Genomic DNA, 24,240 nt, shown 5'->3' on the forward strand with positions numbered 1-24,240 from the left:
GTATTGGTTAAAAGAGAACGCGAACATGCAAGAGCGCGTACGCGTTGCACCAAGAGGGAAACAATAATGAACGTCGAGGTTTCTTTCTTGTAAAGGCGGTCCTTAAACATATCGGGTTAAATTTTGGTTGGTTGTTTTGCTGATAAGCGACGTGCGTCAATTAATTTGGGAGCATATGGCTCGTCGGTGAGCCCTTGCATCGTGCTATTTGCATAACTACGCTCTCGGATTTCGTGCTAGTCTTGTTCTTTTTTATTGGTATATTTTTTTTTTGCTTTTTGCTGGTTGATTGCCGTGGTAATATAAATTGCCTCAATCAGCATTTTTTTTTGTCTGCTCTCATTAGTGCGTTCCTATTTGCTGTAATTATTCTAAAAAGTTGTACTGCGCAATTAATTATTGTTTTTTCTCCTTTCAGTTACAGAAAAAGAAGTGCGCCAATGGTAAGTAAAATCGCTAAATGTTTGTTTGTTTTCGTAGTGCTAAAATGTGGTTGCTATTATATATAATTATTTATGAAAAAAAATGTATCAATGTAATAGATGTTACGAACGGTTTTTAGAATGAGTATTCGTTTTAAAGATGTTTTTCAGGTCGGCTCTTTTTAAATGGCGAAGCGTGCGCGAATTTCGGTACAGATCGAATAGCGTCTTGTCCAGGCTGTATTGAGTGCCGACAATACTGGCCCTGCCGACAATACCGGCCCTTCCTCGCACTGTGACGAATATGGATGATATAGCACCATTCAATTCAAATGTCTGTTCGCACAACAAACTATTTCGATTAATTTCTTTTATCTTTTAGGTACAAAGGCTTCCTTAAAGACTGCCCGAATGGCTTGTTGACAGAACAAGTAAGTATAAAACAGTTTGTTTTCTTCAGTTTTAGAGGTACGATAACTATTAACCTACCGTTTTGCGTTTTGAGAGGGTTCTTTTTTCTTGAAAACTATATATCAAGGGTTTATCTGCAAACACGGGATGGAAATAAAAAAAAAAAGTCTTCTTCGAAGGACATTTAAAAATTTAAGCCTCTTAGCGAAACATGGAGCTGTTATTCCGTTGACTCCAATCAAAATAGAAGTAATAATTAAACTCAAAAAATGAGCGAAAAAAAACAAGAGATAAAATTTAGAGATGTTAACGCTAGTTAGACACATATCATGGATTTAAATTTTTCCCAAAATTTTTTAGTGTCTCCAACTACGAAGCGTGCCCGAAAAATAAGTACCGTGCTGTAAGAGGAAATTTATGCAACGTTTATTTTGATATTTATATTCAACGAAGTTTCATAGCTTAATCTATCTTCCGACGTGATGCTCATTGAGGTTGAGGGGTTTGTCGTGTAGTGGAAAAATCGTTTGATACTGCCTTGGGCATTTATCATAGAAGCAATTTACTTAATTAATTTGTAACAATTTCACGAAGTAATAACGAGTTTGAAACTTCTGGCCGGAGCTTCTGTTGCAAGCTCGAAAAATCGTAAAACGTTGTGTTTTTTTTGTTTTCTTTTTTACCTCTAATATTTTCCCTGACCACGGCGCACTTACCGATTCGCACTGCGTCAAAAACACTGCAGGGCTTTTCATGAAACATTCGAACCTGTTTCCGCACCATTCCTTGGCTCATTTCTTTTTCAAATTTCTAAACTCAGCCAATGGTTGTGTTATGGTCATCCTTCTTACATTTGTTGTATTCAGAAATCTCATCACAGACCCGACCTTATTGCGCGTAGCACTTACCTCAAATACAGGGTGTCACAAAAGAAAATTTACACGGTCTTTTTTACCGCAAAAATAAACTAGGCATCGCCGAACGCTCATTCTCCGCCCAAAGGTAGCGCTAGAGGTCACAACCAGATGCCAAAGTTTCAGCTCGATCTGATAAGTTAATCAAAAGTTATAAGTGATTTTCTGAAAATTTCAATGGGAAAATGGCGGCCGACGGTGTTTTCAAAGACATGGGGCTCTATGGCACCAGAAACCGAAAACGGGCAGAAATGGGCTCCATTTTCCCATTGAAATTTTCAGAAGATCACTTATAACTTTTGATTAAGTTATCGGATCGGGCTGAAACTTTGGCATCTGGTTGTGACCTCTAGCTCTACCTTTGGGCGGAGAATGAGCGTTCGGCGATGCCTAGTTTATTTTTGCGGTAAAAAAGACCGTGTAAATTTTCTTTTGTGACACCCTGTATATTCACTGCCCCTTGAAAGGGTGTCAGGGTGCGATTAAGGAGTGGCGTAACAAAACTGCACATCAAAGATATAGAGGTTAATAGTCGGAGGCCAGATTCCCGGAACTTTTGAGTATTCCCAAACCAAAATGTTCGTAAGTTTTGCGTAAGTTACGTATTTCGTCGCAACTTACGCAAACGTTACGAACATTTTACTTCGGGAATACTTAAAAGTTCGTAACTTTGTTGTAAGATAAACTTACGAACTTTTTTGGGGTAAGAAAGTTTTGGCCATCTGGCCTCAGTTTTTAGGACCGCGTACCGAGAAGCTTTGCGTGCGCAAACAAATAGCGTTGTTGACGCGCGCCAGTCCGAAACGTGGTTTGGGCATCGGGACACGTGCTGTGGCGACGAAGCTATTTTTCTTTTTTTCTCGTACGTACACCTTTTGGCTCGCCATTCTAGAACTGGCTAATACTTTCACGGGCTTAATGCGCGAACAGTAGTTATCAGGGACGCTTAGCAAACTGCTTCCGTGTTCCGCGTACCGCACTACGGAGCCTTTGAAGTATATGCTTTTATGCGCGCGCCAGCAAGAAATACCATGACCAGAAAAGGGGGGGGGGGGGGGGGGGGCGGCGCCTAAGAGCGTGCTTCAAAGGCTCCGGTACTGCGGTACGCGGAACACGGTAACGGTTCGCTAAAAATCCCCAATTTAGGTGACTCTACGCACTTTTCCTCTATACTCACAAACCATGGCAGTTCGACGACGGAGCCATGAGTTCCCGGTCGCAGATTTCGAGCGCGAAGATCTGGTAACACAGGGCATCAAAGATTCATTTCTCGCGGGAAACCTGGACGCCAGCGCACAGCTTTTGCAGCGGCGAGGACCCGACACGCACTTGTTCGCTCGGGAGAAGGTATTTCGGCGTCTCACCGTAGCGGGGCGCCAGACATGTGGCTCACCTCTCGTCCGTTATCTGCCGCTCCACCTTTTCCTTTTCGGCAGCCGCTTCTCGTGGCGATCTGCCAGGCTTTGTTGCCAGTGGCTACAGGCGCCGTCTATATTGACCTCGTAAAATTCCGCTCGCATTCTTCTTACCAGGGTTATGAGATTTCTACACCCCACCGAAAAAAAGAAACAACTATGTGAGCTGCATGTGAGTGCGCAAAGGAGCTGGTGTAAACTTAACGTGAAATAAACCCCGAGACATTGAGTAAAAAAAATAAAAATATAACGACACGTACACCGAAGTGTTTCAATGTGAGTTCGCTTCTCTGCAGAGGACGCGGAGACAGCCATCGATCGCGGCGAACAATAAAATCATCCCAGCGAAAGACAACAGAAACATCACGTTAATTCTCTCTGTCCACATCTCTTTTTTTTAACTAATTATATTATGAGCTTTGTCATCTTCCGGGATCCGGGGTTCCGTTCGCCGCGATTTGGTGTCTCGTGTTCCGCAAAACAATTTTCTCGTAGACATTTTTATTTTACTGTGTACTTTGTTTTGTATCTTCAAGTGCAACCGGAACCGACATCTCAATTAGATGGAGCCAATCAAGCAGTATAAAAACTGCATCGTCACGACACTCTCGTTGTTTAACATAAAAGTAAAAGTCGTTAAGCGCGTATACCACCAACTCGCCCAACTTTCCACCATATCGAAATTCCACTCTCGTTGTCTTTGCTGTCCTGCTACCACGCGCCAAGCCCAATCGGGCACAGAAACAAAAGCGTAGGAGGATCACGACGCATTTACCGCGCCTGGTTGCATTAGTCGGTGATAGCGAAAACCCACAAAGACAACGAGTGTCGTGACGGTGCACTTTTAGAGCGGTCTGATTGCCTTTCATCGGATCGCATAGCGTGGGCTGCTGTAGGCCCTCAATTGAGACACAGATTATAGTGCCAATAGTGGCTCTAAAAAAATATAAAAAAATGTCACATAATGTCTGTTAAATGTTATAGGACGGGCAACCGGAGCCGTATTTTGTACGGTGGAGCAAAACTGCTCCGTCGCTCCGTTGCATTCCAGGAGCTCGGAGCCTTCGGCGGTAATTTGCATAAAAATACATTCGCGGAGACGACCCAGACTCTAAACGCTTGGAACGACGTTTTTTCTTTGTTGTATTTTTTCCCCCCTTTGCATTTGAAAGTTCGACGTGAGCTCTGGCGACTTTTGGGAATAAGGTATTCCGTCTGCGCACGGTCGAGTGCATCTTCCCTCCCCAATGTCGACCCTGATTCCCCCCTTTTTTCATCTCTGTGTGTGCTCTTTTCCCTTTTCTTCCCTCTCTCCCCTTTTGCCTGCCCGCGCTGGATGCTGCGCCGGGAACTCACTGCGCCGCCGCTCCCAGGGGTTCCTGAGAATATACAAGCAGTTCTTTCCTCGAGGGGATCCATCCAAATTCGCGTCGCTGGTTTTCAGGGTGTTCGACGAAAATAAGGTGAGCCGGCGACGTTTTTCCCCTTGATTCTTTTATCTCTTCCTCCACCTTTCTCACTCTTTCTTTCTGTATCCTTCTTTCTCTCTTTCTTTCTATTTCACCTTTTTCTCAATCTCTCTTTGTCGCTTTTTGCTTCTGTTTAGCACGTCTGAATCCTCTTACTTTTTACAGTGCTCTTTTTTTGTATTATTTTTTGAAGCAACAAAATGCTTCTACTTACGAAAAGGCCACTGACAATCCCAACTTCGATATTTTTTATTATTATTATTGTCTCTAGCTATGACAAGTAAAAAGATTGCCTCGCACAAAAATAAACAAAGAAAAAAGTTTTAGCGCGCGAACATGCATGTCAAAACCTGCGTCTTTATCCGCCGTTTTCTCCTCATTTTCTTTTAGTGATGGCATAGGGGGTGAAGGCATTTTTAAGGAATTCGGAGGTCTCACACTCGCATCTCTGTAACAATTAATATTGGCATTCGTCAAATGTGGATTTTAGGGCGATTTCAAAATATAAAAATGATCGGACCGGAACTGTTACCAGGGTGTGTTAATATAAGGACGGTACGCCATTGGGGTGTCATGCCTATCTTGTTTTGTTCAATTAAATTTTTATGAGGTAGCAAAACATGTCCTCACAACATAATAAACCTTACTTTTGTAAAAAAAAAACATATAGTGTTTTCGTTAAAAATAGATTGAATCTGAGCTGGAGGTGGAACTGAGATTCTCCCAATTTCGCGTAGGCGCAACATTGAAGGCCGCAGGATTAAAAAATAAAATGCTATAAAACGTAATGTTGTTGTGTGTGAAGCACGCGGGTTGGATTACTTGATGAAGTTAGTGTTAGTTTATTTAAGCTATATTTCGACTAAAATAAAATGGCAAAATTGGCCTCTTGCAGAACTCTTTCATATTTGGGCATTTTTCGGAGATATTGTAACAGCTAATAGAAGCAAGTTTTTAGGCTGAAACTTTCGTACAGAGTATTTCACGCTTCGTTCACTTTTTACAAAAAAGTAGACGTTTAGCTATTTTAAGTAGTTTTTGAATTTTGCCCTAATTTTTTCTAAAAACCAAAAAAAAAGATAATTACTGCGCGGTAATTAACAAAAAATATCGTCCTCGACTTTTTTCAAAATTTTCCTCAATGAACCATTAAGAACGGATAATTCGAAATCCGCAAATACATGTTGCATTATATAGTTTTGAATTAGCAAAATAAACGTTCTTCCAGCGGCTCTAAACTCGTGAAACACAAAATTGGAGCCGAAAGTTCGTGGAGCGCGCCGATTGGACGTCGACGAAAAAAACGCGAAGTCATCATCGTGATAGGCCAATCGGTGCGTTCCGTGAGCTTCGGCCCCAACTTCGTGTTGGACGAGTTTAGCGACCCAGGTCTAAGTTGCACTCAATTACCGTTGAAGACTTTCTGTCTCGATGACTAGTGGTACTCTTAGCACCACATACACAGTGGCCGTAGTTGGTCGCATTATCTCCCAGATACCTAGGTTCATTATACAAAGAAAAAACCTGCGAGTTTTCTTATTAGTGATATGGCTGATATTGCCTATGAAAACTGAACTTTGCGGTGCATTCGGTCCTTGGAGTTCTGTGCTTGGTAGATTGCACTGCACTGCGCCACTTTTTTTGGTTAGTATTGAAAGTGGGTAGCCGGTTGACAAAATAAATAGATTGATTTATTTAGACATCGCTATACTCTGTTTCTAATTACGATAGAATGTGGAGGACGTTACGAGCTATCTCAACCAACTTTGCGTATCAAGTCATAACGCGTTACTGCCCCCGTCTCCAAAGTCACATGAAAGTCAAATGACATTGGATTGACCTGTATGATTCGTAGCATCGGCTGTGGTCCATCGCAAGTTAAAACGGAGCATATGAACTGGAGACGTCAGGAATCTTATGAGCCAACCGACGGTGGGCGTGGCGAAGGCGAAACAATAGCAGGTTGCAATAAAGAAAAAAAAAAGTAATTGTTTTGCTACCTCAAATGAAAATATAATTGAAAACAAACAATAGGCATCACACCCGTATGACCGTCATTGTCTGAACACACCCTGCAAAAAAGTACTCGAAAAAAAAATTAATGCGTTGTCTGCTTGCGGAGGAAGCAGATATGGCATGTGAAGAGCGGAAGAGGCGCGCGGTTGACGAATGCGCGCTTCTGTAACCGATGGGAGGGTAAAAGAGGAAGTTAAACGGCACATACCGTTTCAAGTGCGAAAAAAAAATATGCGAGCACCATTCTACTCTTAACATCACTAACTCGCGCGGAGACTTTAAGTCCAACCTATTCATGATCTTTTTTTTTTTTTTTTTTGCCCTTACTGAGGTAGAAATGAGAAGTTGCTCTCAGCCAAAGGTAAACCCGAAAGCGAGAAACTACTGTGTAAAGGGGGGTCTCTACTGTCCACTACTGTGTATTCATGTCCACGTTGCGCTGAACGACAAGATGTAGTCACATACATCCTGTCGTCTGTGTTAAAGTATCAGTCTTTGAATTTCCACACAATATATGTTCAAACGTACCAGTTGACTGAAACGGAAGGATCATGTCAGAGCCCCTTTTTTAGGATTGGTGCCCCGCAGAAACAGGGTAATACCCAATGCGTCTTTGAGCATTGAGCAATGGGAGGAACGTTTTTCTTTTTTTTATATTGTGGACGGGTTTTCTTGCGGCTTTTCAAAAGAATATCGGCAACAACGTTCGGAGGTCGGGGTAAACCTTCATGACTAAAATACGAAGAAAGCTCCGATCTTGAATATGCGTTAGTTCGGCCGAGGACCGCATGAAAGAAAAGAGGGGGGGATGGGAGGGACGTCGTGATATGTTTCTTTTTGCTTTCTGCATGCGTTAAAAAGCATATAGAGCCATCCTGGAAATAAAATACTCGACCATAATGCCAACTTTTTTTTTCTGAGCTATATTTATACGATGTGTTATATTCTCACGACCAAATGAGCTTATTTTCGCGATACATTGTAACAGCGGGTTGGGAACAGCACACCTCTACAGTTTCCTTGCCTGCATAGCAGCCAGCCCACGTCAGTTTAAGTATGGCGTACAATCTCAGAAATGCCTGCGCGTCTACTTAGCCGCAAAACACTCGAAGAGCCAGTCTCAGCGATCTACGAAATCAGCTTAGCGAATGATGAGGCGGAACATCCGTTTATACCTAAAAACGAAGTCTGCTCTGTGGCATTACGCTATGCACAGCGTCGTGCTTGCATTGCATAATGCCACAGCGCAGATTTCATTTTGGGGTCAAAAAAGATGTTCTGCCTCATCATTCGCTGAGCTGATTTCGTAGATCGCCGAGATTGGTTCTTCAAGTGTTTTGCGGCTAAGCAGACGCGCAGGCATTTCTTAGATTATATGTTCGAGTGCCACGAGTAATGTACGCGTGTCATCTCAGATACAAAGCTGCACGTCACACTGCATCCATTTATTAACTCGGTTATCATTTTCGAGAGTCGAATAACAATTTGAAATCAAAGCTGACACTTTAGGAGGTGCATCTATGTGTATAGAAGTCTAATGCTCTGCTCACGTATACTATATCTATTAATATATCACTGTTGAAAACGTTGTTTGCTTGATTTATCGGGAGTTTAATGGAATTAGGCTTTTAAAACGTTTAACGACGGCATGTCATATAATGGTTATATTGCGTCAAAACATGTACAGTGGTGGTTTTATGTAGGAAATTTAATTCGTCGTTTCGAGCGGGGACCGCTGTTAATCAGGTGGACTGGAGAATTAAATGAACTCATCAGTATTGATATGTTGATATATAATTCGCCTCCGGGTAATGGTTTCTTGGCTATATCTGGCAGTTTGTGGTATTGTATGGGTGGTGGCGACGTGATTTAATTAGCCGGTTGTGCATTAAAGATAATTTGAGATGCCAGACGAAAATTGAATTTATTGCATGATGGAAAATAAGCCAAAAAAGAGAACGAGGACAGGGAAAAGAGGAACACACGACAGGGCGTCTATTTTCTGATGATTCATCCGGTGGAGAAGCAAACAACAACTTTAAATAAGTCTTCCACATTGTGGAGACAGAAACATGGAGCCAAGCAGCATTACTATTTACCTGTGGTTTTTAACGTTTATCATGCAAATAATGGCCCTTAATTTATAACTATTTTTAACGTCTTTTTGTGTCTGATTTTGCTCCTTTTTAACGCCCGTGCTCTATTGTCAGGACGGCTCCATTGAATTTGAAGAGTTCATCCGGGCACTTTCAGTGACGTCCAGAGGCAACGTTGAAGAGAAATTACTCTGTAAGTACACATTTATCAGGACATTTTGATATGCATTCGTATTGTTTTTATTCCATATCGCAATTTTAAACTGAATTCTACGGCATGCAAAAATTTTGATTAAGCGATACAAAAAAAAAAAAAAAAACAATAAAAAGAATAACTAATGAACGGTTTGACTTGGAGAAAAAGCGACAATTTATCACATCGACCGTTACGATTAATCAAAATGACAAATAGGAACTTGAAGACTTTATATTCTTTCCAACGCTAAGCGTGAAAAACACGAACGAATTTGCAGTTCGTTTCACAATCACTCCAAGTTGTTAGGCATACGTCAGGGCAAATAATAAAACAAGATCTCGAAAGCCAATAACATTAAGAATTACCAACAAAGCGGCATGGCGGCGTCCGAGTTAAAGACGACATACTCCGGCTTTACACTTTGGCAAACAACAACTTTAAAAAAAAAAAAAAACAAGGGGGGGTAATGCAATCTCCACAGACAATGAGATTGCATCATTTTCCGATAATAACGCCGACGATCGAATCACGAAGAAATGAGCGTGAACATAACCTGCAACGACCTGAGTTCCTTAAGCTCTCGGTGACTTTACAGGGCGCTTTTTTAGGCTTTACAAACTGTTTCTAACAAATCTGTGAAACGCGGTCCGTGCAGGTGATAGTGACGATGAGGTGGTTTTGACTCAATTTTTTTAATTAACTGTTTAATTAGTGAAGATAAACATATGGCTCCAATTAGAGGCCTTTTGAGTGCCACTGACGACTACCTAATAGACCGATCTCACCAGCCAGTTTGACTACGACACCGCTGCCGCAATACATTGAGGCATAGCCTCATATATACTAACAAAGCCTGACAGATCGCCACGAAAAGCGGCCACCGAGATGGAAAAGGTGGAGCGGCAGGTAGCGTAGGAGATGAGAGCCCTGTGACTGTCGCCCCGCTGCGGCGAGACGCGAGGACCCGAAAGTGTGTTTCGGGCCTTCGCCGCTGCAAAAGCTTTGCGCTGACGTCCGGGTTCCACGAGAAATGGCTCTTTGATGCTCTGTGCTACCAGATCCTCGCGCTCCAAATCTGCGACCGGGCACTCAATGGATCCGTCGTCGAGCTGCCAGGCTATGATCGAGGGAACTATAGTTCTTCTGCACGCGTAACAGCCTCGCTGCAGCTCTGCGCGTGTGGAGCACGAGACGGCACGAGCCCTCGCATGCGCGGCCGTCTGCCTCCTGTGAACTAAAGTTATGGCGGTGTTACGCATGCGCCGGATGCGTAGTGAGATCGGCGCTTTAGTAAATTCTCGAAAGACTTTGGGCGCGTGAAAAGCATGGCTGTGTGCAGAAATTACCACACGTGCAAATAGGCGCAAGGCTGGCGGTGTTAAAAGATGCCTCGCATTTCTCCCGTTTTTTTTTTCCTCCCATCATCCTCGTTTTCGCACCAGCAACATGGCGCCGGTTGCACGAATGGCAACTTTAGCAGACTACCACGCATCCCACGCGCTCAGTTTCTTTGTTTTATTTCACAATTTATTGATTAAGAGGTTCTCGACCACGCTCTGCGAGTTTCTAATATACACCATCTGTTTATCTTCACTAAATAAAAAGTTTATTGGTAACTTTTATTAATTATTCAAATTATCGTAAGGATTAGCACCCTATATTTTGTGCCCCTGGCTGCATAACTGACCCGCACAGACGGTGTTAGTGTATCTTTCAGACCTTTTTTAAAACAAATCTGTAAAGCGTAAAAAATAAAACAAAAATGAAAGGCTTTTACAATTGCAATGCAAAATTAGAGCGCAGCTTTGGAGGAGGAGGAGGGAATCAATTTCCCTCCGTCTATTTCCCCTCCCTCTCCGTACCCTCTCCTCCTCCTTCCCTCTCATTTAGCAAAAAAAGTTTCCCTAAATTTAGTGGGAAATTTAGGGGGAAAATTGACGTCACGTTGACCTCAACACAAATTCAGTTTTCCCGCTAAATTTCGCGGGGAAACTGTGACGTGTCATGATGCAACACGCGCGTTTACGCCGACGCCTCTCGACCCGGAAACGGGCGCCTAAGGGCTGCGCTCTAAAACCGTTGTATTATCCTGAAGTCCGAATGTGTCTCTATTTTGTGGACTAGTGGTAACGCCACAATTAAGCAGTGTTTTTGTGTTGTTTTCTTATTTCAGGGGCGTTTAAACTCTACGACGTCGACAACGACGGTTTCATCACGCGAGAAGAGATGTACAACATCGTAGATGCTATATACGAAATGCTGGTAAGTACCCCCCTCCCCCCCCCCCCCCCCCCCCTCTACGTTGCCGAGGATAGCACGAATAAATGCACAGGTCAAGTTTGACGACTGACAACTAAAACAAGCAGTCTACGCGTTACAGTACATGACGCAAGAGAGTTAAGTAGTGCAGCACTGCTAAATTATCAGCTTGATCGAAAGGAAACAACAAGGAGTGAGCTTACGTTAAGGTTTTCTAGCCCAAACTATCGGAGAATACAAATAATTTTCTCACTTCGTGTTTATTATTAGAACCAAAATTATTTAATAAACAATAGAATACAAATACCCGAACACGTCCCAGTCTAATCATATTCCTAGAAACAATGCACCCCTTTCAAAGGCGCTTCTGCATTTGATAGCCTAAGCGTTTATAGCAGCCGTTGAAGCAAAGAATGTGATGCTTCACCTACACGCAATCACAATACATTGAAAAGGGACATGGCATTATTGAAAATCGGGCTCTGTTCTCGAACGTTGGCCGGGTCTCTGCTGACTAGGTGGGTCTTCGCAAAATCCATCTCGTTCTAGTCTGTCGCCTGAGGGCATTTCGTTTTAACTATTGTCCCTGACAGTTTAAGAAACACAAGGAGCGTCTAGTTCAAAGAATCATAATTATTGTTTCGCAGTTAATGAGATTGACGCATGATCTGATAAAAAACACCTAACATTCCTGCCTTGCTGTCCGAGTCAATAGCCGCACTGACACGCGGATCTGGTACAGGGGGCACGTTTTGTGTCCCATGTTAAGATCAAAAAAAAAAAAAAAAGAAAGACAGCAGACAATACAGCATTTTGTTCACACCGGAGAGGGTGAAAGCTGCGCGTCGAACAATAGTGCCAGAATTTTCGATCAATTCCCCCGGGAACAAGGCCGATTTCCGTAGACCGTTCCTACCGCTTGCTCATCCATGCATATTTTTGTTGCGTATTGACTTTTGTTCGCCAATGACGAATTGGTTCTACACCCATCTTCCCGTCGGGTTTCTTTTCATTTTTTTTTTATTTATTCCGCCGTCCTGCGTTGTTTTGTTCGGCTACGGTCGTTTATCATGAGTGGAGGCCGAGGCGCGAGTGCGCCCGCTGCAGATACTCACGTCTATCGTTTCGCCTACTGCGCATGCGCGACCGCCTCGCAGCCACGCCAACCCGCGTTTATCCAAAGCCATTCTTGGTGCCACGTAGTGAAGATGAATTGACGCAGTGCGTGGCTGATCTCAACTCTCTTTCTCCCTCTCTTCCTCTCTCTATCTTCCTCTCTCTCTCTGTCTCTCTCTTTGGTTTCGCCGGTTTTTGGCACAATTAGGTGCGCATGCATTTGGAGAGCCTTTTGTTTTATTTGCTAGAGACGCAGCCGAGAATGTGCTCTTTTGTTTTGATGCATTATCGCCATCGTGAATTTCCGCAGTACCGGTCCCCGGGTATAGCGAAAGTCTCGCGGCAGGACGCATGCGCAATGAGCCTTTCTTGTTGTTTCGATTTTTTTTTCTCAAATTCTACATTTTTGCTTTAAATACAAGTGCGAATGGGGAAATATTCAGGGAATCGTTCAACTTTGCTAACGGCGCTCTCGTTCAATATCATTTGTAGGTATACCCTCCCCCCGCCCCACAGACACACACACATACACGCACACACACACACACTTTCTACAGAGAGTAGAGCTTCTCGATGAGGTTTGATCAGCCGTGCAGTTTATCTCCCTTCACTCAAATTTAAATGATGTGACCCCCGTAAAACCCGGCACCTCCGCCTTCGTAATAAGTGTGATCGGTCTCCGATAGGCTTCGAGCATTCCGGATCAAAATGCACGCATTTCGGTCGGAACCGCATTAAACTTCGTCAAAAACGACAGTTCGAATAAAGCGATTTTTTTCTTTCTAACGAGGTACTACTGTATTACCGAGAGCTTAACGTATGCAGGGTGTAACTAATTGTGTTCGCGTTCTCTGCTACACGATTTATTCGTGGCTGTTCTTTTACTAGACGGACGCCATAGTCTTATATAGGAACCGGAGCGTCAACGAGAATATCGGCACTCGCCACGCCCGGCGTTTCTTAAGTTGTCGCTGACTATTGCCGTTTCTCCCGAGAATCCCAGTACAGCCAATTGTTGTTCATAGTCACATAAATATGATGATGATGGTGACAATTTCTCCGAAGCCAATGAGATGGCAGCATTATCTGATAAGAACCCCGTTGAACGGATCACGAAGCAAGCTGCGTAAATGCATCAAACGCCGCCCTGCGTTTCCTTAGCTAATAGCACATTACATACATACTGTACATGTTACTGAAATAGAGTAATTACATACCGTTAGTCGTTACTCATTGCTGCGATTCAAGAGGAAGGAGTCACCTTAGCTCGAAATTGACGCGTTATTTTCTCGTTACTCAAATTTTTTTTTATAAGGCAGTAGCCGTTTTTAGTATTTCTCGTCGTTAATAATTCCCTGCTTGTTAACGCGTTCACTCATCGATAACCTCGGGTATACTGACATACCGTTTGCCCCTCTTTTTTATGGTCTCTCCGTTTTCCCTCGTTGTGCAAATGACAGGCGTGAGCTGGGACGAAAACTAAATTGATTACTTGCGTTGCACGCATTCCCTTCTCATTACTCGTTACTTAACCAAAAGAATAAAAAAAATTATTTTTTTTTTCTTAAAAAACAATTAAATCGTTATTCCTTTACATAATAATAATACAAAGGAAAAGTAAAGCGTTAGATACAAGTCTGGCTGTCAGTAGTCATCAGTTATAAGAATCTTATTTCACGCATCAATGCTCTACAAAAGCATTACCAGCGTGCCGACAATTTGAGAAAAAAGGCTAGGCCCTCCTTGTCACGTGGCCGGTGGCAGATACGGTCGAAAGTTTTTGCGAAGTCTTTTTTGAGCGTGACAGTTTGGTTTGACAACGAAAATCGGCCAATCCTCTTGCTGTTGACGCGGCTGTCGTCGCCATCCATGTTGTTACCGTTGTCATTGCTGTCAATGTTGTTGTTGTCGATTTGTCTTGTTGTTTTGAATTTTTTTTTTATGGTTGTATTTGTTGCGTTTTGCTTTCACGGCCGAGCTTTGGTTCGATCGACATCGCCTATTTCACGTGACACAGGCTTAGCGCAGCGACGTTAATTTAGTCTGACTTTAGGCGGCCTTGCTTTGCTCGTGAATTTACTCTTTCTCTTTATTTTTTCTTTTTTTCCTGTAGAGATGAACAGATGGGGGTGTTACGGAACAAGGAAAGACGTCACCTTTTGATTTCTTTTTATTTTATATAGAAGCGTGAAGTGGGGGGAGTTGCGATTAAATAGGATCAACAATGTCGAGAGAAGTGCATATAAAATAACCTTCACGTTTGTCTGCTTTTTACGGGCATTCGCTTGTTTTAGATTTGTGCGCCCCTAAAGACTACCTTTTATATATATCTAAATAAAAAAAAAATATGCAATACAGTAAACCCTAATGCAAAAAATAGCGCTCGTGTTTTTTGTTTTTTTGTTTTTTGTTTTAACTTACGTGTGATGGGGGGTGCGTTTTCCCAACTCAGCCGTCTGTAAAGTGCTATGTTGACAGGCATGTTCTTTTCCCTCCCCAATGTAACGAGTGTTTTTGTTTCGTTCTTCTTTGACACTGTTTGTAAATTTACTGTCTGTGAAAATCAGCATGCTTACGTAACGGTCCTAAAAAAGTTACGGAACTAATCCGCGTGTTCTTTGGCTACAAAAAAAAAATTTTTTTTGTCTTTTTTTTTTTTTGTTGTTGTTGACTGTTCCAATATAAACAATATTCCGGTCCGGCTCACTATTCAAGCACTCCCAGAGCAACTATTCGCGACTCCAGCAAAACGGACGCCGCCAAGCGGGAAAACCGGGAACCAGCCGGTCCAGGTCGCTCCGCGCCCCTCCGCGTCTCTGGTGGCTTCCGCGGAGACGTGTTGTCGGCGCGGTGGCGAACGATGTAATTTGACGAAGGTCCGAATATTTCTTAAGTTTGCCTGAGTGATCATTAGTGTGGTGAAGCCTCAGTAGATTGTTTTCTTCTATTACGTGTTTGAAAGCCCGTTTACTTCACAGCACACGGTCGCGTGCATTCGATTTCTTGGATGGGGAGGAATCACGGAAAAACTTTTTGATTTCTTGTCTGTCTCGAATCACATTCAAAGTGACGACTGCTTGGTAACTGATACTGGAGGGAACATCAATGTTGCAGTCAAGTGAAGGGGAAGGTTCGATAGCTGCTTTTCTTGAGTTTGGTTGTGTTCGGTTAACTTCAAGCTTGAGCCACCCACGCCGGTCGGTGCGCTGGCTATTCATTTTGGCTGCTTTTCGCCGAAAAAGCCTCTGGACCACGCTGAAGGAGTTGGACTGATTTCGCAATTACTTGATTCAGGAAAACTTGCTCACTGCAAATGATGAATGAGGGAAATTATCTGTTTTCAAAAGGTGGGAGACAAGTATCGCAACGTTAGATGCTGTCACGGCATTTTGACCTATCGCGCCTCCAATATTTATATTACGAGGACGTCGAAGCCATCAGCAATATATGTCTTCATTGGTCAGGTTGACCGGCCACAAAAAAAGTACTAATTTTCACCGTTCAATGCAGAGAGGTTCTGCGTGGATCTTCAATGAAGACTCTCTTCAGTTTGTCCCCGTGTTGCCGGCTATAGAACCATTTAGCTAAGTTTAAGTAGTATGTCTCCGTCTGTCAAATATACTTTTATTCAGCAGCTCACCTAATAGCTAGTCAACTAAGCTCATATTTCAACCCGAAGGATATACTAATATCGCTTTAGTAGGACTCCCCCTCCCCCCCCCCCCCCCCCCATAGTACGTAATATAATACATAACCCGCTCGTCAAAATGACTTCTCGATTACTACTAAAACCTGAATTGAAATACGAGTAGCAGCTGCTTAGTGGGGCGCCGGCGATGGTCCTTGGCTCAAGAAGCGGTTGCTTAATTTTCGTAATTTTCCTGCAGCCTGTGTTGTTGGCCGAGCAGACGACTGGAGCTGTTTCGTAAACTCGGATACGCACAAAAGCTCGATTTCGCGGACAGATAAGTCGCATGGTCGAGGCATGCGAGTTAGCTGAAAAGTTACTCTCTGGGGAACAATTCTATAGTCCTCGCCGCTTTCCTTAGGTGATCAAAACTGATTAGTATATTACCGTCTCTCCGGAGCCCATAGATTCGGTTTTGAACGAAATCTCCGAAACGAAAGTTTGACACGAAAAGAACAAAAAAACACCGGCAAAACAAAACTATGCTTTGCAAGTTTATCTGCACCGGCTACACTTAACCGTCTCAGTTCAAGTACCTATAAAATTGGGCATTGAACAAAAGAAAATCTGCTAAAACTGAACGCGGCACCTGTTCAGGCGGCCCGGCCGAGCCGCCGCGACCTGGACTCAGCCGCCATGTTTGTTTGGTGGGGCGCCCCCTATAGGTCGCTGGAGTCGCGAATAGATTGCGACGGGCCAAGGGTTCTACGCTGGAACAGTCTACAGTGTTCGAAGTCAACGCACGTCATGGCATTGCATGTATAAATATAGTGATTTAGAGATGTGCTCCAGGTGGAGGCGATTGACTTAAAAATGAATTGATTTGAGGTGGGAGTCAATTGGTTCTTGCCATTATTTTATACGGAAACAATTTATAGGGTCAGATTTTGGCGCTTTCGCATGCAAGCTGGGATATAGCCACGACGAAGTCAAGTGACACCGTCACGTCACGTGTGATTCGTCGTTGAAGGGTGTCACGCGGCCACAAGATCCCCGGAAGGAGCCCTTCATTGGCCTCCTTACTGTGTCCCCAAGAGGAAGAGCACTCGAAGAGGCCCTATAAATGCTATCTACGCCTTTAGAGCGACGTTAAAAAATGCTAAAGAGACGATTTCTTTTTTTTTTATTTTTGAAACGGACATTGCATTGAATTCTAGTTCTCAGTTTGAGAGGTATACTTGTTAATCGTATCCTTTCAGACGTGTCCAGGGTTATGTGTTTTAGTAACACACACCGACGAGGAAGACCTTATGTGATTAGCCCCAGTGGCGGTGACGCCCGCATACATTGTCAAGTGAATGGCAACTGCCATGGAAGAGCAGACAGAACCGGATGGTGAAGAAAAGATGAACGTACCACACCGAAGTTATTTGACCAACTCAGTTGCGGAACCCCCGCGGAAGACGGTACCCCACTTCGCCCCCCCCCCCCCCCCTTCGTTTGAAGCGCAATCAAGGAACTAAATTTAAGAACTGCATTTTTTAGATACGCTACGGCGAAGTGCTATCAAGACGCTGCGATTGAAGAAATTGCGAAGCTGTAGTCACCACGGCAGCCATCCCCCTAAAAAACGCTGATGCGTCAACCCACAAGAGGCGGACTTTTTTTTTTTTTGGGGGGGGGGGGGGGGAGATTCCGAGTCAAGAGGTCCAACGCGTCAAAAGGTCCAACGAGTCAAGAGGTCCAATATTGGACCTCTTGACGCGTTGGACCTTTTGACGCGTTGGACCTCTTGACTCGCCGTGGATCTCTTGACTCGTTGGACCTCTTGACGCGTTGGACCTCTTGACCCATATTGGATCTCTTGACTCGTGCCTCGATGTGTCAAGAGGTCCAACGCGTAAAGAGGTCCAATATTCCCAGTTTTTTTTAAAATTATTATTGTGTTGGAAAAGTCACTGATTTTGACGACGGATTTTGCCGGCGGCTTTTTCGCTGACTGAGCCAGGTAATGCTCACGCATTAAAAAAGCTGACAACAGAGATGCTAACAATAAAGGCGGAGAAGAAAATGTCGAAAAAAGAGCAAAAAGTTGAGCTGTGAAGTCTTCCACACGGCAGGGGGGATCTCACGAACACGGCTTTAATTAATTGGCCGGTGATGTAAACAGTGTTCGTGCGTATGACCCGTGATTTGCTTGGTTTTTGAAGCGACAGATAGGCGCGCCGTGGGCTGTGGGGATCGCATGCTGGGCACTGGATTTGTAAACACTGGAAATCATTGTTGTTATAAACTGTCAAGCTTATAGCAACATTCGTTTGTTGGGGACCTGTGTGCCTTCTCTCTTCTACCCCTGACCACAAAGTCGTAAATCTGCATCTCCCGTGTTGCTCTCCCCCGCGAATATCGAGATTTGAGATGCATTTTTTTTAGGAAGTGACTACTTCGACATCCGGGTTCGAAATAATCGTAAAACTATTTTGAACACATCTTTCGTCACATACAAAGGATATGTCCATAGTTATTTGCTATTTCCACGTCTACCATCACACTAAAGCACTACTACGGCGTTTGACGTCAGGATAACTGAACGTAGTTCTTTTTTTTTTTTTATTTCTGTGACATCATTTTCAAAAGTTGTGATAATTGTTTAAATTTGTTCACGTTTTGTCAAAATAGCTTCCTTTATATTTTGAAGTGCTTGGTCTTCAAAGAACTCGAAGAGACAGTTTGCCCTGGCGCAGCATGGCATGTAAAGTTAGTCATTTTTCCATTCTCCATGGCCTAGCACTGGACACAGTAGAGATTTATCGGCTTCAGAGATCGACCTGCTTTCCGACACGAACTGTTCTTCAATCGACTTCAATCTCTATGACCCAATTTTCTAAAAATGGTTGAGCAAGTAACCCACCATCTTACAATTCCAACCGACTAACACATCGCGTAATTTCAACTAAAAGTAAATGATATCGACAAACAAGTGTTATGTAATTCGTGTCAAGAACGCTTAATCATGAAACGTTCAGTTTCATGGTTTATTTCACAGCATTCTCAAAAATAAAGCAGTAAAGGAATTAAAAATCGCTAGCATAAGTATTTGTGGCTGCTCCCTGCCTTTAAGTAAACCAACGGCCCAAATTAACCCGCTATAGCTTGCACCGGTCATAATGTTTCAAGGAGACAATGCTCACATTCATTAGCAACACTCTATTGGACGCCAAATGGCATAATTTGGGCTCGTTTAAAGACGCCCTTCAGTGATATTTGAGCTTCTTCCCATGTTGTGTTATTTACCTCTTTAGTGAATCGGCGAACTCAGTCAATAAAAACTAAAGCATAAAATAGTAGTGCATCATATTTTTAATAAAACATATAAAACCCGGTACTGGACAAAGTTACCCAAGGAAGTATTTGCGTTTACATATACTGAGGTACATGAAAGGAAAGGCTAAATGCGAGATGCTGAGGTACATTTGTATTTTATATCTCGGGAATATGAGAGACACTTCCGCAGAAATGGTATGAATAAGTCCTAGAACAGAGAGACTGGAACACAGATATGAAGTTCGCGATGGACCTCTTGACGCGTTGGACCTCTTGACGCGTTGGACCTCTTGACTCGATGGACCTCTTGACGCGTTGGACCTCTTGACACAAATTGGACCTTTTGACTCGTTGGACTTCTTGACGCGTTGGACCTCTTGACTCGAATTGGACCTTTTGACTCGTTGGACCTCTTGACTCGCCTGTCACGTGGCTATTGGACCTCTTGACTCGTTGGACCTTTTGACTCGTTGGACCTCTTGACCATAAGCGGGGGGGGGATGGGATGGGAGGGGAGGGGAGGTACGGTTCGCGGAAGCGGTGACGTCTAAGTGCAGTTCTGTGACTGAGTTGATCTAATAACATTCACGTATACAGTCACGATCTTGCACTTTTGAGTTTTTTCACCGAGAATTAAAACGTGCTTGTTCGCTCTTTTTGGTACCGAATAGCATTTTACAGCAATCGCTAAACTCTGTTGTTACGGTCAGGGAAATATTGCTTCGCTCGGTATTTTATCCTTTATATAACGTTTCGGTTGAAAAAACATTTCTGTAACCGCTTCTAAAAAAAAAAAAAAAAAAAGAAAGAAAAGTGCCACAATTTTTCTTGCAGCGTTTTAGGTTGTTGTTGGTGTGCGTTTAAAAATATTTACAATGAGAAGATGATCCTTTAGACGCTAAGAAAGCGTGGTCTTGGTCGGATAGGGGACGGCCACAGGTTTGCACTTTATAGATTGAAAATTGAGCCTATGCAGCATGACTGATAGCCTGGGGTCGCCAACGTGCATCACGCAGTTGTGATCTTTTAGTGATGCGTGACCTTCTTTGTTCCCAGGGTAGCCAAGAAAAAGAAGACGAGGAGGATGACCCGCGGGCCAGGGTTGATCGAATCTTCGAGCAACTGGACAAGGTAAGAGAAACCCGGCCGCGTCGATGAAGTAAACGCAGCAGAAAAGAACTAGCGAACACTCTCAAACAAACAAACAGAGCGCTTAGATATACTTCGGCGCGGGCGCTCGTAACAACCACCAATCTTTGCAACTTTTGCGATCAGCATTATCGGAAAAAAGAATTGCTATTTACCTATACCTTTCTGTTCTAGAGTGCCTTCACAGTTATGCACCACACACGTTCGACTGAGCCTTTAGAATATATTTGCGGTCGTGTGAATAACCTGGAATGTTTAACAGTAAATTGGGAACTTGCAGGGTAAGAGAGACACGCTTCCCCCCCCCCCCCCCCCCCCCCCCCAGTGGGGTAAACATATATATATATATAGGGTGTCCCAAGTCACCAGGCTCGATCTAAAATGAACCGTTAAAATCGACGCCTGCACGCAGCAATCTAAACTTTTCGTCAAAAGTGTATTTCACAAGCCGGTTTTTTCTTTTAAAAATTACAAAGCGTAGCTTCCTTTCTATAAAAAAAATATGGCCAAGAAACTTGCCAGGGTCAACGGCAAGCGGCGCGGCAGACGACCAAGTTGAGTTGCGGGGTGTGTTTGGTGCGCGTATTGATAGATGGCGTCGGGAGCAACGTCCGAAGGTGTACCCAACAGCTAAAGAAAGCAGACGACACGCCGACCAAATCCGTTGACAGCAAAAGCGCCGTCGTTATGCAAACGTGTTTTTTTTTACTTAAATTTTTTTTTAAGTTTTACTGTCTGCATTTACCAAAGGTACATTACAAAAATACTATGTTCGTTTTTAATAAACCACGGTGGTCGCGAGAAGTCTCGATAAAGAGGTAGCATCATCTATCAATACGAGAGCCAAACGCGACCCGCCACTCGACTTGGTCGTCTGCGGCGCCTCCCGCCGTTGACCCTGGCAAGTTGCGTCGACATATTTTTTTATAGAAAGGGAGCTACGCTTTGTAATTTTACAAGAAAAAACCGACCTGTGAAATACACCTTTGACGAAAAGTTCAGATTTCTACGTGCAGGCGTCGATTTTTACGGGCCATTTTAGATCGAGCCCGGGACGCCCTATATATCTCCATTTGCGTGACAATTTTGATGCTAAACTAATTGACAGAGTGAGAACGGCAGGGAGGGGCCTCAGATGTTCAACTTTCAGCGTGAGCTTCCTACCTTCGACGACGCTTCGGCGTCTCGTCAGCTTGGAGCGTGCTCGCGCAGTCAAAAGCACGACAGAAGGCGAAGCGTGCGCGTGCTGATCGGCCACACATCTGAAAAAGACGCCCCGAGATCCTCTTGCTGTCAGTGACACTACATGCTCCCAGGAATTAGCATAGTTGTAGCCTGCCTCGATTACAGAGTGTTCCAACTGCTCGTTTGGAGTCACGTGGTTTACGAGCCGCGTTTGCACTAGGAGCTGCAGGGACATGACGTGCTTCCATCGTTTGCGAGCGTCTCCGTCTCTCTCCCCGCTTTCCTTCTTGCCACGTGAGGACGCAACGCATGCGCAGGAGCGAGCAGTCAGTGCAGGAGGCGTCCGTCATTATACATGGAAAACGCTCTCTATGCCCTTTCAGTTGATCCCCCCAACCCTCTCTCTCTCTCTCTGTCTTTCTTAAATCTAGGTTCTCTGCATAGTGGTATACACGGTGTCATCTGGTAAAGGCGAATCGTATTTCCGGGCAGAAGAAAAACATGCAGTACGTAGTAGAAAGCCGAGACTTCGTTCGAATGTGTTCCGCTGGTGGTTGGGAGACGATACAAAACTTCAGCTGCCCTGAGGAGGTTTCTGAGATCGCCTAAATGTGGCGATAACTCACTCTGGGTTCTGAACATCCTAGAATTTCATATATCAAAAAGCAATCAAAGATCGAACACTATATCACAGCGATGCATTGCCAATTTCCCTATTAAAAAAAGCAATCAAAGATCGAACACACCGAGGGCATCTCTGGTGATGGGAGGGGCATTGTTTCGGCAGCCAGGACCACATGCGACCAATGAAAACGCGACATTTCGTTGAGATTGCAAACGCTGTTACTACAAAATGAGTATGCTTTTGTAGATGATAAAAGCAAATAAAAGTAGTCGAACAATATTAATTTTTCGCGGAGATGGAACATATTACTGCAATAATCGTCTTAAAAACTGCAAATTATGTTTGTTTTTTTTCTTCTTTTTTTTTGTTTTTTTGCTGGAGTGATGTGTTCGGTCGTCAGCTCTCGAGCGCACGGTCGTTGGGTTGAATCGTAGTCCGGGCAGTATGGACAACGAGCCACGCACCTTCGAGATATCACTCCCCGGTTCCACCAGCGGGAGACGCGAAGACTTTTCGCTCGCGGTTGGCTGACGATGGCCCATGGTTTCAGAACATGTTCCTCCCGTCGCCGGAGACGATGTGTTACGATCTTTGATTGTTTTTAAATAAAGAAATTGGCCGCGTATCGTCATGATTTAGGGATTTCTAGGATGCTGAGAGCCATCAGAGTGAGTTTTCGCCTTGTTTAGGCGATCTCAGAAACCTCCTCAGGGCACCTTTAATGTTATCTGATAGGAAAGTTCAAACTTACCTTAAAAATACAATAAAAATATTTAACGATAAAATTGAGGACAGCGGAGCCCGTTGATAAACTAAATCAAACAGCACCTGCTTAAAAAAAGGTAATATATATATATATTTATATATATATTAGATCTACTTGTTATATATATATAACGTGCATGGTGGCGGGGTACGGAAGGCGTGGGTATAACTGAGAAGAAAAGAAAACCCTTTGTGAAAACAGCAACAACGGACGGTTTACTCTTCGACGTTTCGGTTCTCTTCTCAGTTATATATATATATATATATATATTACCTTTTTTAAGCAGGTGCTGTTTGATTTAGTTTATCAACGGGCTCCGCTGTCCTCAATTTTATCGTTAAATATTTTTATTGTATTTTCGGCTTCTCTCCGTTTGCTCTGCCAAAGTGGAAAGAGGTGGGAGGAGGTTCCCCTGATCTCTTAACCTGTCACCGACCATAAATAATTTTACACTCGATTTTAATGCCATTTGTTTTCTTACTCCACGCAACACGTTGCAGAACCAAGACAACAAGCTGTCCTTAGACGAGTTCAAAGAAGGCTCAAAACACGACCCGAAGATAGTCCAAGCTTTGTCCCTGTACGCGCCCTAACCAAGATGAAGGCACTCGCCTCCCTTCCCTGCACTCTACAAGACACCCTTCTTCGCCTCTACAAGCCACGTCTAAAACAGACAACAGCAGCAACAGTAGTTGCAGCAGCTCAAGCCTGAATCCAAGCCGGCAGCCAAAGACAAGTCACTTTCAAGTCAAGACTGGGGATGTCACGAATTCGTCGAGGTTCGAGTTCGACCAGGTTCAACTTTTTCGAGCTTTTAGCTCGAGTTTCGACTAAAGTTTGACTAAAGTTCGACTTTCGTGCGTATGGGCGACCATTGAAAGAAGGGCTCACGCCACCTGGCCTAGGATAATCACATTTATTGGGTCTGTCGTTTCTTGGTTTCGTATCAATAGATTTAATAACGCGTTAAGAGTATTATGTTCGCTTTAATATTCTGTAAACATTAGTAATGTTTTCGTAAAATAGCACAAATTATTGTAAAAATTTTGGTCTCTCACCATTCGACATTTTTGCGTACAAGTCGGACGCCATAGTCCATAAGCCTAATTTCGTTGAATTTTGCCGATAGGTAGAAAGTTCTCCGAGCCCGTTGATGTTGGGCAAAAGTTCCCGGCATCTCTAGTCATTACCTGTCAGAAGACCCCTCCGATGTCCTGAACCCAGGACGAAACTGCTTTTGCCTCCCACT

General features: G+C 43.6%; 1 protein-coding gene across 1 annotated transcript; it reads left to right on the top strand.

Annotated features, from left to right (window-relative positions):
* Nucleotides 1-417: 417 nt before the first annotated feature.
* Nucleotides 418-23,946, top strand: LOC8039420 (frequenin-1; the record flags this gene model as incomplete). The annotated part of the gene is made up of 7 exons (XM_042292329.1): nt 418-443; nt 805-853; nt 4,536-4,625; nt 8,858-8,936; nt 11,113-11,201; nt 20,323-20,397; nt 23,492-23,946. Coding segments are annotated over 7 exons (501 nt in total), but the record flags the coding sequence as incomplete, so codon positions are not given.
* Between the last annotated feature and the right edge of the window lie 294 nt (nt 23,947-24,240).

Source organism: Ixodes scapularis, unplaced genomic scaffold (assembly GCF_016920785.2).
Source record: "Ixodes scapularis isolate PalLabHiFi unplaced genomic scaffold, ASM1692078v2 PGA_scaffold3__209_contigs__length_174095766, whole genome shotgun sequence".
NCBI classification, from domain to species: Eukaryota; Metazoa; Arthropoda; class Arachnida; order Ixodida; family Ixodidae; genus Ixodes; species Ixodes scapularis.